Source organism: Ochotona princeps, chromosome 2, assembly GCF_030435755.1.
Source record: "Ochotona princeps isolate mOchPri1 chromosome 2, mOchPri1.hap1, whole genome shotgun sequence".
NCBI classification, from domain to species: Eukaryota; Metazoa; Chordata; class Mammalia; order Lagomorpha; family Ochotonidae; genus Ochotona; species Ochotona princeps.
Window position 1 is genome coordinate 26,271,014 of NC_080833.1, and position 15,240 is coordinate 26,286,253.

Sequence of the window (15,240 nt, forward strand, 5' to 3'; positions counted from 1 at the left end):
GATTAAATGTTTTTCTGTCTGTTAGAACGTGTCCTTACCCTATTCCGCCATCTTGATTCTCTCTTAGTAATGTAGTTTCAACCTTTGTGTTTGTAATACATTTGAGATCGTTTTCACATGTGAGTTGAGGCAGGAGTTAGGATTCACTCTGGCTGATTGGCACCTACCTGCTTCAGCACCATTCTTAGAAGACTATGCTTTCCTCATTGCATCACAATGGCAATTTTTTGAACATCAAGCGACTGTATATGTAAAACTTTTTCAGTTCCATTGTTTTATGTGTCTGTTTTTATACCATTACTAACTTCTTGATCATTTTAATTTTACAGTTAGTTGCAGTGAGGAGTTAGAAGTTTTAGAATCAACTTGTCAGTTTCTGTGAAAAGGACTGCTGGGATTTTAGTTGGGGTAGTCCTGACTCCATTTTTCAGAAAATTGACATTTTAGTGATTTTTGAATCATGTAATCCATGAGCATAGATCTTTTATTTTTCTTGCCAATATTTTATACTGTGCATTTTACTGAAATATTCTTGTATTCTGCTGCTTTCCAAGGCATATTATCGGGCAGCTAGATCACAGGTGGAACTGTTAGCATGAGAATTGGTTCCATAATTTTTAAAATATTTTATTCATTTATGTGTTTTTAATGGTTTACTTGAAAGGCAGAGCTTTTAAAATTTTATTCTTAATTATTCTTATTTTTTATGATTTTTACATGGTTGATTAGGATGATAAGGGTCCAGGCTACAGGAAAGTGGGTGAGATCACCATTTCCACATTTTCTTTTTTTCTTTCCTGTATCTGGGGGAACAGGGGGGATAAGAGGAGAACCCTCGCCCAGCCTTCCAAATGGCTCTGTACCCTGGAATGGAGGATAGCCACCTGACACCACCCCAGGGTCCCCAGTGTGAGGCATGCTGTGAGGTCCTGCTCATGAGTTTTCAGTAGTTCAACAATTCCGAATTACTGCCGATCTCACCACTTCAACCACGATGAAATCTCTCCAGAATCCACTGGTTGACATAGTCCACCTTAGTGTCTCTGTTTGCCCAGATACTCACAAAGGCAGGATTTCAGAGAAAGTACCCCACCTGCCAGTTCATTCCCCAAATTGCTCTGATATGGTTGGAGCTGGTTTGATCTGAAGTCTGGAGCCAGGGGCTCCTTGGAGATTTCCAGTGTGGGTACAGGGGCCCAAACCCTAGCACCATCTTGGCCATCCTCTGCTTTCCCAGGAATAATAGCAGAGAGCTGGCTCTGATTTTTTTATCGTTTAAAGAGATCAACTTTTCACCTGTTTTAATCATTTACTTGTTTAGTTTGGGCTTTAAACTGGTCTTTTTCTGGTTTCATGAGATGGAAATTCGGGTTATAGGTTTTAGACTTTTTCCTCCCATTTTTCATAGAAACTTCGCTTTCCTCCATCCCCACCCCAACCTGGATTCCCTGCCATTTGCATTACCTCTGAAATGTGAAGACTGATGACACCTGGAATGTTCTATGTAAAGTAAAAATAATATAAACATTTTAGTAGAAATTTCCTCTGAGTGCTGATACAACCTCACAATGGAAGTCTTCATTTTTATTTAACTTCAGGGGTGTTTCTAAGTTCCCTTGTGCTGTGTGGTTTTTTTTTTTTTTTTCCGAGACGTGAAATATTTATATGTGTTGTTTAATTTGCAAGTTTCAGAGAATTTTCTTGGCATGTTTAGCTCCATTGTAGCTGAAAATTTTGTTCAGACTTGTTATAGCTCAGAATATAATCTTTCCATGTGGTACATGAAATAGTTTTGAGTGGTAGTAGCATTTAATATATTTCTCTTCCTTGTATAGATTGGATTCTCTAAAGATTTTCCCCTCTCTGATAACTCAGTATTTTAAAAATACAAATAAATTCTATATTCTGTTGATTAATGCCATTTCAGCTTTGTGCATCCTGATTCTTAAAGTCCCAAAGCTAAATTTTATATTCTGTAAATTTTTGGCATTCTTTCAGGGGCGGAAGAAGTCTATAGTGGCTGTGGAGCCCAGGAGTCTCATTCATGGAGCCTTTCAAGGGTGTTCAGTGTCTGGGATGACACTGAAATACATGTATGGGGTAAATGCCTGGAAGAATTGGGTTCAGTGGAAAAATGCCAAGGAAGAACAGGGGGATCTAAAATGTGGAGGTAAATATACGACATGAATTTGTATCGTGATATAAGTGGGGGAAATGCTGATGAGCAGGTCATAAATCTACTCAGTAGAGATAAATTCCAGTTCAGAAACCCCATAGAATTTTTAAAGTTGAGTTTTACTTCATCTTCTTTCCTTTTTAATTTTTACTTGTCATTTATTTTTCTGTCCCGTCAGGAGTTGAACATGCATCTTCTAGCCCATGTTCTGACCCCTTAGGAAGTGCTCAGGACCAGATGCTGCCTCAGGAATCCTCTGAGCCAGGCTGCAGAGGTAAGGCTTGTTTCTCTTCATTTGGCCTGCAGTGTTGATGCTATTGAGTTCATTTCTCTATTGAATGTTTCAGATTATTTAAAATTGGTAGGTCTTAAAATAAGGAAGGATATTCATATTTTACCTCCAATTTTAAAGAGGTTATTATATAGAATGCTATTTATTCTGAGTGTGTGTTCATTATACAAATATAAAACATTTTGTTTTATTTCTTGACAACGGAAGTGGTGACACTATGTCATCTTGAGGGCTTTGCCTTTATAGTAATTCATTGGAACACAGCATTTGTTCTTTTTGTTTCGGGGGAAAATAGCTGGAAATGCCTTGCTTTTTATATATGAATGTTTTCTGTCAATGAGATCTATATAACTGACATTGTGTGTGGTTTCACTTTAACTTTCCAAGAAATTTGAGTTTAAATAAAGCAACAGTTATTATAATTTAAAAACCAAAAACTTTCTTCTTTCACTTACTTTGATGTTTTATTCTAAACTTTTGTTTCCAGTTTATGTTTTTCTTTTTTGTTGTCTGTTTTTCATGTAAGATATTGATGTTAAGATACTTCCAGAAGTTCATGGGAAAGTGGGATTAAAATCCAAGTTTTATCTTGGGGGCGCATGTCTTGTGTAGCAGTTAATTCACTGCTTTGATTGTCTGTGTCCCATACCTAGGTTCTGGGTTTGCATTCTGTCTGTACTGCCCATTCCAGCTTCCTACTAATGCATACCCTATGAGGTAGCAGGTGAGGATTCAGATAGCTGGGTCCCCGTCACCCGTGTGGGAGACTGACATTGAACTCCCCTGTAGACATTTCAGGTGTGAACCAGCAAATGGAACATTTCTTTCTTGTCCATCTGTCTGTCTCTCTGGCTCTGGCTTTCACTTCCAAATAAAATGTATATTATTTTAAAATGAATTTATTTAAAATTGTAAATTCATGCATAGTTTTTTCATAATACGCATTTTCCGTGAGCTTTTTAAAGATCCTGAATATAGTGTTTGTGGAATGAAATAGGGTGGGAATGGATGAGTAAGTCCATGTCACCAGATTGTTTTTGTTTGGTGTTTTCTTTGCCCTTTTCTAACTATACTTTGTCACATCTGGTGACTGTAAGCATTCTAAGCTTCATTTCAGCATATCCTGTTCTGCTGGTGTGGTGGAACATACAGCCCTGCTGATTGGAGCAGTTAGTTGCTACCCTGGGCCAGGACTAACTCTTTGAGTTCCTATAGATCAAATATAATCTCTCTCCTCTAAGATGATATAAATAAATCTTGTTATCAAGCCTTTTTTGGTTCTTAACTGCCTACTTCAAACCATAGCACTCTTGGCTTTAAAAAAAGAAGGGCAACAAAAAAGTGGAAGATTTTGTTTTAGACTAGTATGTCTAAATGTAACTACTATGTCTAAATGTGCCAGCCGTAGCTGATGTAACAAACATCTCTACTACTTGTTCATCCAGAAAATGCTCAACTGCATATCTGTTATGTCCCAAGGATGGTGTTAGGTCCTCGGGTGAGAAGGTCAAACATGGTTCTTGCCTTCATTAGCCAGCTCAGGGAAGCCCAGATTTAACTTTGAAAATTTACAAGTCTATTTAAATTCAGAACTGCAATCACTAGAGTGAGTATTTTATTTCTAATCCCATGTTGTAAGGTCTCTGCGGATCAAATTAGAAACCTCTCCTGATAAAAATTAGTTTAGCTCTTTGTCATTTACAAAATATGATGTGTGAGGCTCATCACGATCTTCCCTCCCCTGTCCGTGTCATCTGTTCACTCATGTCCCATAAGTGTTTCGATCTTTGTGATTTAGCAAATGCAATAGTGCATTGCAGCATTTCCTGGGGCATGCAGGTGTTACATTATTTGGAAGGTGTTTTTTTTTTTTTCTCTCCCTTTTTTTTGATTTCTTCTTACTTTATCTTTTTTATTTTTTATTAATTACGTAGCATTATGTGACACAGCTCGTAGGCTCCGGGATTCCCCCAACCCCTCTCCATGCCCTCCCTCCATGCCCTCCTCCACCATGTTACAGTATCACAGTTCAACTGAAGATTCTTTCTTTGCATACATATACAAAGCATAGAGGCCAGCATCTTGTTGTCCAGATAAATTCAGCGGTTTCTTGGGGAGACCATCTCTGGTCTGAAGGTAGAGCTGGCAGAACATCATCCCGACCAGTCAAAAGCCCCAACATAACATCAACAACAATTTATAACACCATGGAATCAGTTGACATGGTATTGAATAATCAACACATTTAAAAAAATGCAAGTTCTTAACCACATCCTGTGACTATTTCATTGACATTTCAATTTTTGTTTGTGCACAGAACCGGCTGCTATCCACCTTAAAATGGCTATCTATTTTCATTTTAGTATTTAGCAGTTTGTAGTGTTGAAGCATAATTTTGTTGAACTTGGCAGATTTCTTTTTTTTAAAGATTTATTGATTTTTATTACAAAGTCACATATTCAGAAAGGAGGAGAGACAGAGAGGAAGATCTTCCGTCCGATGATTCACTCCCCAAGTGAGTGCAATGGCCGGTACTGCGCTAATCCGAAGCCGGGAACCAGGAACTTCTTCCGGTTCTCCCACAGGGGTGCAGGGTCCCAAAGCTTTGGGCCATCCTCGACTGCTTTCCCAGGCCACAAGCAGGGAGTTGGATGGGAAGTGGAGCTACCTGGGTTAGAACCGGTGTCCATATGGGATCCTGGGGCGTTCAAGGTGAGGACTTTAGCCACTAGGCCACGGCGCCAGGCCCAAACTTGGAAGATTTTAGGATAGTCTAAACTGGCTTATAACTCTAACAAGGCTTTTGTCAACAGTTGACGTGCAAGCAGTTTTAGGAGGGGTGTGCAGAGAAATTTTCAATACCCTAGTGAGGAGTAACTAATCTTTGTGTCCTACCTAGTAAGGTATATGTGGATCCGCGCTGACCGTTTCCTGTCTGGTTCTAAGCTTTCCTTGTTGATCTCTGTCTATCTATTCTAATTTTTTTTATTATCTTCATTCTATGTTACAGTTCCATAGGCCATGGGATTTCCCCTGCCCAGTCCCCCTCACCAAATTACCCTGTATTATTACTGTTGCATAGTTCTTCATAAGCAGTCACATGTTCATCATTACAGGTATGGACAATGACAGAGAGTCCAGCATCCTATTGTCAAGATACAACTAATAGTTTCATTAGTAGTCCATCTTTGATCTGAAAGTAGAGATACACACTGCATTACATCCTCATATCTGGACATGATAGTCTGTATCACACAGTCACCACACATCCCCTTAAGTGAAAAGCCACAATACAAAAACAACAACAGGAAGAAAAATAGAAATTTACAACATCATGAATTTCTCAAGAGGTTTTGATAGTTCAGCAGTCCTGAATTGCTGGCGATCATAGCACTCCCATCGCAATTAAATCTCTCCAGAATCCACTGGCTACCAGTCTACATTAGAGATCCTGCCTGCCCAGAGAATTCACTGCCTACGCTTGGCTGGGGTAGTTGATAACTTTGTTCTGTCCTCTGTCCTCTGCCATGTACCAGGTGTCCGCTGGAGGCTCCAGTGTACTGCCATATCCTCCGTGTGCATTTGGATATGCTGTCCACAGCTCTAAGCCACTGTGGAGGCCCAACTCTGACACATGCGCTCCATGGTCAGACCATGGAACCTGCAATTCTCTCCATGGTTGGGATCTGAGTCCAGCAACTCAGTTGGTAGAGAATTGCCAAATAATCTTCATCTGAGGCCATCCTAGACCTGATTCTTGTGTGTGTTTGCCAGTACTGGGTCCGGCACAGTCCATTGCCCCAAATCAGCCTATACATACACTGGTAGCAGCAATTGCTGGGTCAGTTCTGTCTCCAGCCCCATATTTTACTCAAACCAATGGCTGTTGGAGCCCAGTCCTGCCCACCGCACACTTGGCCTTCACATACATCAGTGGGAGCTCAGCCTAGTGAGAGAAACCCACAAAAACCCCCACCAGACCCGACCCTTGCCCTGGTTCCCCTGCTTGCTAGTATGTACGGTAGACTAGTCCTGTCTGTCCCACATCCCATTCAGCTCTCGTGCATGTCAGTGGGCATTGAAGCTCAGTTCATCCCAACCAGCCCCACTATCCAGGCCACACTTGTGCCAGCAGGTGCCACTGTCTGCCTAAGCTATGCCTGTGCCTGATAGAATTTGGCCCCTGTGCCAGTATCTGCCAGCTGACACTGTGGCAAAGCCCAACCAACCCACACCCACACTGGCTTTTGCTTGTACCAGGAGGTACAGTCAGCCCAGCTTGGCTTTTCCCTGATCCAGCTCACATGTAGTCCATGAGATGTTGTGGCCCTGCCCAGCCTGATCTGCCCCCACCCCAGCTCTCATGCTCACCAGTGGGAGTAGTGGCCCAGTATGGGGACCCTCCTCCCCCCGCACCCCACCACTGAGTCTGTCCCCAACCTCCGCCCCGGATGCACATGTGCCGGTTGGGTGCTGCGGCCCTGTCTGGCACAGCCTGCCTCACCTCGGCATGTGCCAGTGGGTGCTATAGCCTGGCCAGGCCAGGCCCACCCCCAATTCCAACTCACTCTGGTGGGGGCTACAGCCTAGCCCAGCCCTACCTTCCCCTAGTCCCAGGCCTCATGTGGGCTGGCAGGTGTTGCTCCCTGACCCAGCCCTATCCACATTCCCTTCTAGCATACGGATTCACCAGCGGGTGATATGGACTGACCCAGCCTGGTCTGCCACCAACCTGTGCCAAATGTATGCTATTGGGTACCATTATCTGGCCTGATTTGGGCTGTTCCCCATCTTGGTTCTTGTACTCACCTGCAGGGAGTGTGTCCCCAAACTCCTCCCAGTGCCAGATCTCGCACACACTGATGGGCCAGCCCTACTTAGTCCACCTCCTGTCCTAGCAGGAACAGTGGTCTTTACTGACTGGCGCTCACCCATTCTGGTTCTTGTTTTTGGGCGCTGCAGTCCAGCCAAGCCTGGTCTGCACTCAGACACAGCTCACACATGGCTCAACAGGGGCAGAAACCTAGCCTAGCCCGTCCTACACCTACCCTGGTTCTCACACACCACTGGGTGCTGGAGTCCGGCGCATCCCATACTCAGCCCACACACATGCCAAGGGATTCTGCAGCCATATGCAGATCTGACTGCAGCCCCACCCTGGCCCTTGTGTTCACCAGTGGGAACCACAACCCAGCAGGGCATCCGCTTATCTCCCCAACCCAGACCTGTTTCCAGCCACAGATCTCACACGTGCCAATGGTTGCTCTGAACTGGCCTGGCATAGCCCCTCATCTGTCTTAGCCTTTGCCTTTGGATGTTGCAAGCTGGCCTGACCTAGCCAGCTCTCCCACCCCCCAGTCCCAGCTTTTCGCTGGCGGGTGCTGCAACCTGGCCCTGCCCAGTCTGCTCCCCTCCCTGGCTCATGTAAAATAGTAGGTGTGATACCCTAGCTTGGCATGACCTGCAGGCTAAGGTCTACTCGGCCCTGCACGATCCGCCCCCTTCCAAAACTAACCCACACACTTGCCAATGGATGGGGTTACCTTGCCCAGCTTGCCTGACCTCTAGGTCTGGAACATGTGCTCACCAGTGGTAGCTTTGGCCCTGTGGCGGAGTTTCCCAGGTTCTCCCACTCAGCCCACTCCCAGACCCAGCTCTCACATGCTCCAGCAGGTGCTTGTCTGGCATAGCCTGTTCCTCCATCTTGGCCTTCGTATGAACTGGTAGATGTTGTGGGCGACCCACCCCATACCCTGTTTTAGGATGCACCTGCAGGTGCTGCAGCTTGGACCTGCCCAGATTGTTTTTGGCCCTAGTATCCGTGAGTGTTGGCGGGTTCCATGTTCATACCTAGTTCAGCCTATCACCACCCCAACTTTTGAGCTAACCAGCGGGACTTGTATTTCTGTAGGGTTGGGCCCAGTTAACTCCCACAGAGTCTACCCCCGGACCTGGTTCTCACGTGTGCTGGTTAGTGTCATGGCCCTGCCTGATGTGACCTGTCCCCTGTTCCTGCACTCAATCAGGTACTTGGATCTAGGTCTGCTAGACTGGCCCCCAGCCATAGCTTTTGTGTGGTATGGCGTGTGGTGGTCAGTGTTGCTCTGCGTTAACAAGCCCATCTCAGGACTCCCATGTGGGCTGATGAATCAGTCTGAGCCATACAGATCTTCTAATCTCTCCCTTCCATACCAGCAGGTCACAGTCCCCTCACTTACCAGCAAGTACAGTGCCCCAGTTGTTAGGTGTCCCTCAGAATTCATTCCTCACTTGCACGCATGATGGCCTTATCCATGAATGTCCCTAGCTAATAATTCGTTACCCCCAAGTCCCCAGAGCTCATTGGCAGGCAACTGCCTAAGTTAAGATGGTCCTGGCTGCTTTTTAAACAGTCAAGGGCAGGACGCGCCCTCCACTCATCAGCCGACAGTGACTGATGAAGCGCTCATGCCTGGCCTGCCCTGAAAGGTTTTAAAATGAAATTAATCTGAGTTGATGAAAGTAGTGTATTAGCTTTTTGCTGCTAATACAAGAGAGTAGAAGGGAGATTGGTTTAACTCAGTTCTGAAGCTTTCAAAGTTTCGATATAATACACAGAATATGGCCAGGGTTCCACAGCCGATGAGATGACAGCATGTGTGGTGGAGAAGTCACATGTTTAGCTATGAGGTGGCAAGAGAAAAGCTGAGTCCAAGTCAGCTTTTATAACCAACCTGGGCAAGACACTCCACCAGTGACCTAAGGACCTGCATCAGCACCCCCTTGTTACTGTCCTCATGGGATTAAGATTCCACCCTCCTGATATGATGAATTTAGGACTTCAGTGTGGAAACACCTACCTGATTCCTGTTCAAGCCATAGCAAGCAGCATTCTTTGGTGTAGATATTCTCAGAACTGTACATGCTTCAGAGTGTTTTGCATTTTCCACATTCTTCAGATCTTAGAAACACATGTTCCCCACTGTCACTTAATACTAGTGTTTAGAATATTGTGCTTTGGGAAATCTTTTTGTTTTCTCACATTGGAATTCTTTACCTATCTACATGTTTAAACTTTCTCACTTTATGAAATCTGGCTCAATGTCATGTCCTTCATTCCAAATCTAACCTGTTTCCTGTTTAGTGTTCTTATTTTATTTTCCCTGAATGCTATTTAACCAAAACCCGTTAGGTCTATTCTTCCATAATCTTTAATAAGAAGACTTCTAAAAGATTACGGAAGAATTAAATTTAGAATAATTTGGATATATTTTAATGATAGCATACATTTTGAAGACATGTTTGAGGACCTGTTATTTTCCCTAACTAAAGCAAATCCCTAAGACTAGGACCTGTCTTTAGTCCATGAGTTCACAATACCTGGAGCACATCACTATTTGATGGTGATCAGGTCACTGTGCTTGCTGTAAATTAAGATTTTAAATGTTTTCTCTCTTTCCGTAGTTCGCTCTGTCAAGTTGAAGGAAGATATTCTGTCTTGTACTTTTGCCGAGTTGAGTTTGGGCTTATGCCAGTTTATCCAAGAGGTGCGGAGGCCAAATGGTGAAAAATATGATCCAGACAGTATCTTATATTTGTGCCTTGGAATTCAGCAGGTACTAAAATAATTGCTGTAAATTGGGTTGCATTTTTAATCATTCTGAGAGAACTTGTGAATTAATATGAAGGATTAAAATATATAATGGTTGTTTGGTATTGCTCATATGCTTTCTTCATAATACACCACTAGCTCTGATGTAAAAATCTGTAATCATATTTGTCATATTTGTAAGATAAATTGACAGTGTTAGTAGAGTCGCAGAAGTTTGGGGACAGTGCATCTTATAGGTAAATGGACAAAAAGGGCAGAAGTGACCGTACACAACACAAGCAACATAGTGACTATAATTCCATTTGAAGTTTTTAAATGCAAATTTAAATAATAATCTATTGAAAAATAGATATACCATTGTCTGAAATCAACAAATTATGTCACTATGTGTTAGAATTTTGTGAATTGAGGATTCTTATATATATATATATATATATATATATATATATTTTGGTAGCAGTTAGTATATACTTTCTGGAATAGTTTGAGCATTTTTTGCCCATGATACAGGTTTGTAAGGCTGTATGGTACTCTAAACTGTAGAAATCATTATGTAAAATGTTGTATAACCTCCATGCGTAAAATGTGGTGGTTAAGTAACTTCATGTTAAGTATTAAATGGACAAAATAAAGGTATATTATATGTGTTTATTACTGCATGTTAGCATGGTGGTATTAATACATGGTAACATGAAATAAGCTCAGAATGTATACAGTGCTTATAATCTCTAGATGGTAGAAATGTATTGATTTTTTTTTTTGTTCTGTCAAATTGTATATGGTATGTTAGTATATTTTAAACATGTATTTATTCTAAAAAAAATTGTGGTTTTTTTGTTCCACTAGTTGTATTATTTTTATTATTATTATTTTATGATACAATTCCATAGGCCCTGGGATTTCCCTTATCTCCTCTCCAAATCCCCTCCCCAAAAGATTGTGTTTTAATTACAAAAGTAATGTGTTCTCACAATAGCCATAAGAACAGTGAAAACATACAGTGCAAAGAAAATTTCTCTGTCTCCATCCCCGCTTTCTGCAGCTTGGTCAGTGTCTTTCTGTATATGCCTTCCTGGTATTAAACAGACAAGCATCGATGTTTCTTAGTAGATTTTGCTTTGCTTAGTTTATAGCTAAATAGGGACCTAAAACATGTACATTTTTTTAAAGGTCACAGCACCCACTGATTGACATGAGATCCAGTCTGGGACTGGGCCAGGTGAAGGTTGACTGTAGCACCCACCAGAGAGAGCCGAGAGCCAGAAAGGGTGTGGGTTGGTCTGTCAAAGCCACAGTACCCAATTCCTGTTCTTACATATGCTGGTGGGTGCTCCAGCCTGGCCTAGCCTGCGCACCCTCAACCTCAGCTTTCACATGCACAGGAATGCTGCATCCTAGCAGGAGTATCCCCAAAGATCCCCTACTAGGCCCACTCCCAGCAGATGCTGCAAGCCAGCCCCGCGTGACCCGCCCCAGCCTAACACTCCCCAAAGGATGCTGCAGCCTAGTTGGGAGAACTCAAAAGAACCCCTATGAGAATATACCCCAGATATGGCTCTTTGTGAGTGACTTTGGGGTCCCGCAGCTTAACTTGGCCCGGTATGACCCTAACTCTGCTCCTGTGTGTGAGGGTTGGTGCTTTGGCCTCCAGAGTACCTCTTCTGATCTCTGAGTCTTAACTCTCTTGACCACCTATGGTGCAGTGACCTGGTTTGTGCAAGTCCCCTGAGATGATGTATGTCAAAACAAGCCCTCAGTGACCCCTATTCTGTCCCCTTCCCAATCCCTGATCCCCTGTCTCCCATATCCTAGTGAAGCACAACCCCCCAACCACGCTAGGGGTGGCAGTGATGGCAGTGGGGTAGTCCTGGCTGGCACTCTGTCCCCTTCCCCCCAGATCTTAAAAAACAACAACAACAACAACAACAAAAAGGGGGAACTGTGCTTTGGCTCTGGTATGGTTAACACAGCTTGCATTAACTATGCTCAAAAGGCTGCTAGCTTAGGCTGCTTTTATCCTGCAGTGTAACACCTGCCTGGTTACAAGGCAACCTAGGTAGTTGCCTACAGCTGAGGGTCACATCACTTTTTAAAAGAGATTTATTTATTCATTTCAAAGCATTTTCAGGGAGGATCTGAGGTAGGTGAACATGATGATATGCGATCCAATTATTTACTCCTCTGATGGCTGTAATGGCCAGGACTTCTTAGTAGGTCTGGCTACCCCTCTCTTAGTAGTTGTAAAATGTGCAATACACTGTTATGAACTGTCTTGACCATGCTGCGTACTAGGTCTCTACTAATTCCTCCTGATCCCTGCTGTCCTCTAACTGTCCTCTACCCATGTCACCTCTCAGTCCCTGGTGATCACCTTTGTGCCTTTTGCTTCTAGGAGTTCAAATGTTTATGTTCTCTGTATCTGAGAACGTGTGGGACTTTTCTTTCTGTGCTTGACTTGTTTTATTTAGCATTATGCTCTCCAGTTCTATGTTGGTGTAAATGACATAACTTCCTTCTTCTAGGCTGACCAGTATTCCATTGTGTTATAAAGGATGCTGCAAAAATTTTGTGGGAAAATGAAATTAAAAGTTATATTTTGGATCCATCACTGTTGCATAGCCAGTAAAGCTGCTGCTTGCAGTGCCAGCATCCCACGTCCTAGCCACCACTCCCATTTCTTGGCCAGTTTCCTCCTGATGCTCCTGGGAAACCAGTGGAAGATGGTACAAGTGCATGGACCCCTGCACCTTCTCAGGAGACCAGGAGGAAGCTCCTGGCTCCTGGCTTCAGCCTCAGTTGGAGCTGTTATAGCAATTTGGAGGAGTCAGTCAACAGATGGAGGATCTCTCTCTGCTCTCTCCACCCCCAACTGCCTTTCAAATAAATAATAGATAGATCTTTTTTTTTTTAAACATTTATTTTTATTACAAAGTCAGATATACAGAGAGGAAAGACAGAGAGGAAGATCTTCCGCCCGATGATTCACCCTCCCCAAGTGAGCCGCAACGGGCCGGTGCGCACCAATCCGATGCCGGGAACCTGGAACCTCTTCCGGGTCTCCCACGTGGGTGCAGTGTCCCAAAGCATTGGGCCGTCCTCAACTGCTTTCCCAGGCCACAAGCAGGGAGCTGGATGGGAAGTGGAGCTGCCAGGATTAGAACCGGCACCCATATGGGATCCCTGGGCGTTCAAGGCGAGGACTTGAGCCGCTAGGTCATGCCGCCGGTCCCAATAGATCTTTTTTAAAAACATATTTCTTCACAAGATTCTTACTAATTTAAAGTTACATGTTTATGTGCAAGATTTTGGAACTCATGCATAGTTTCTTCATAATACACATTTTGTGAACTTTTTGAGAACGCTTTATGTGTATGACATATTTTCAGTTTTCAAAGATTTATTTCTATATTTGAAAGAGAGGAAGAAATGGAGAGATCCACTATCTGCTGATTCACACTCCAAATGAGTACAGTAAGCAAGGCCAGGCATCTCAGGCTTCCACATGGGTGGCAGGGTGCAGGTATGTGAGCCATCTTCTGCTTTCCAAGTCTCTTTAGCAGGGAGCTGGATCAGAGCTGGAGCAGCTGGCACACAAACCTACCTTTATATGGAATAGCGACACTGCTGGTGGTGGCTCAGCTAGCTGTGCAACATATCAGCCCCTGAAAACATATTCTTTATCCATTCATCTGCTAATGAGCGCTTGGTTAATTCCTAGTTTGACTATTGTAGGTAGTACTGCAGTGAAGATAGAAGTAGAGACATCTCTGGCAAAGTGATTAAAAATCTTTTGCCTAGATAGATGTTTTCTATCTTTTTTTCTTTTGAAGATTTTCTGTATAACTTTTCATAGCAACTCTACTAATTTATGTAACTTTCTGTTTATGTACCTTATGAATTAGTACTTAAATATCCAGGTTATAGCAATTTCTTTTCAGTGTTAAAATATTTTTAGATTCCTTTCAGGGATGATTACAATGGAGCTAGTATTGTGACATGGTATGTAGATGCTGGCATCCCATATAGATACAGGTTTGTGTCCTGACTGCTCTACTTACAGTCTAGTTTCCTGCTAATGGCCTGGTAAAGGCAGCAGAAAACGACTCACATACTTGGGACCTTGCTGCCCATGTAAGAGATTTGGAAGAAGCTCTTGTCTTCTGAGTTCTACCTGACCCAGCCCCGACCTTGGTAGTTGTGCGACTGAATCAAAAAATGGAGATCTCTATCTCCTACTCCTTTCCCTGATCCTCTTCCTGTCTCTATGTAACTCAAATAAATTGAAAGGCTACAGTGATTTGTAATTTCACAGTAGCATGTGTCTGTGTGTGTACACTTCATTTTCATTTAAAAAAATTATTTTCATGTGAAAGTCAGATATATTTATTTTTATTGGAAGGAGAGACAGAAAGATCTTCATTCTGCTGGTTCACTACCCAAATGACCTCAATGGCTGGAACTTGAACCAGTAACTCGGAGTCCCTTTGTAGTCTTCCTGCAAGTACAGGATCCCAAGGCTTTGGGCCATACTCTATTGCTTTCCCAGGCCACAGGCAGGGAGCTAGATAGGACGCGGAGCAGCAGGATGTAAACTGGTGCCCATATGGAATGCCAGTGCTTAAAGGTGGGCGATTAGCCATTGAGCCATCATATTGACCATGTGTGTACATTTCTTGAATGCCCTTTTGCACTCTGCTGTTTTAAGTTTGATTGTTCTAACGAATGGGAAGCATATAATCTTTATTTTGTAATCTCCTCCTTTTGTAAAGTAGAATCTATTTTGTTTATCATTTGGGTTTTCCCTTATTTCTGAGGGATTGTTTTATATTGGGAATATTATCTGTAACACAGGTATTTAAATTTCTATTGTATTTTTGTCTTTTCAGTTGTGCTATGTTGTATTTTGCAATTCAGATTTCCTGTTGCTTAGTCATTATGCATATATACTCTTTGTAGATCCAGGATTTGTGTGTGTGTGTGTGTGTTGCTTAGTATGGTGTTCTTGAATCCATAAAACTTAAATTGTCATTTCTAAGGTATTGGGTTTTGTAAGTTGACAGTCTTGTCCATCTGAAGTTGATTTCTTTCTTTTTTTTAAATTCATTTTTATTTATTTGCAACAGTTGAGGGGAGGTGGGGGTAGAAGCAGATCTTCATGCACTGCTTGACTCCCCACATGGG

At 42.8% G+C, this 15,240-nt stretch overlaps 1 protein-coding gene across 7 annotated transcripts in view; it reads left to right on the forward strand.

The window, feature by feature from the left end:
- The window catches only part of ZMYM4 (zinc finger MYM-type containing 4), a 142,458-nt gene that overhangs the window by 114,498 nt on the left and 12,720 nt on the right, over positions 1–15,240 (forward strand). For all 7 annotated transcript variants that reach the window (XM_036494471.2, XM_058678708.1, XM_058678712.1 and 4 more), the window contains 3 exons: positions 1,999–2,170; positions 2,355–2,450; positions 9,912–10,063. In XM_036494471.2, the coding sequence (XP_036350364.2) occupies positions 1,999–2,170; positions 2,355–2,450; positions 9,912–10,063 (420 nt within the window). The remainder of the gene's footprint in view (positions 1–1,998; positions 2,171–2,354; positions 2,451–9,911; positions 10,064–15,240) is intronic.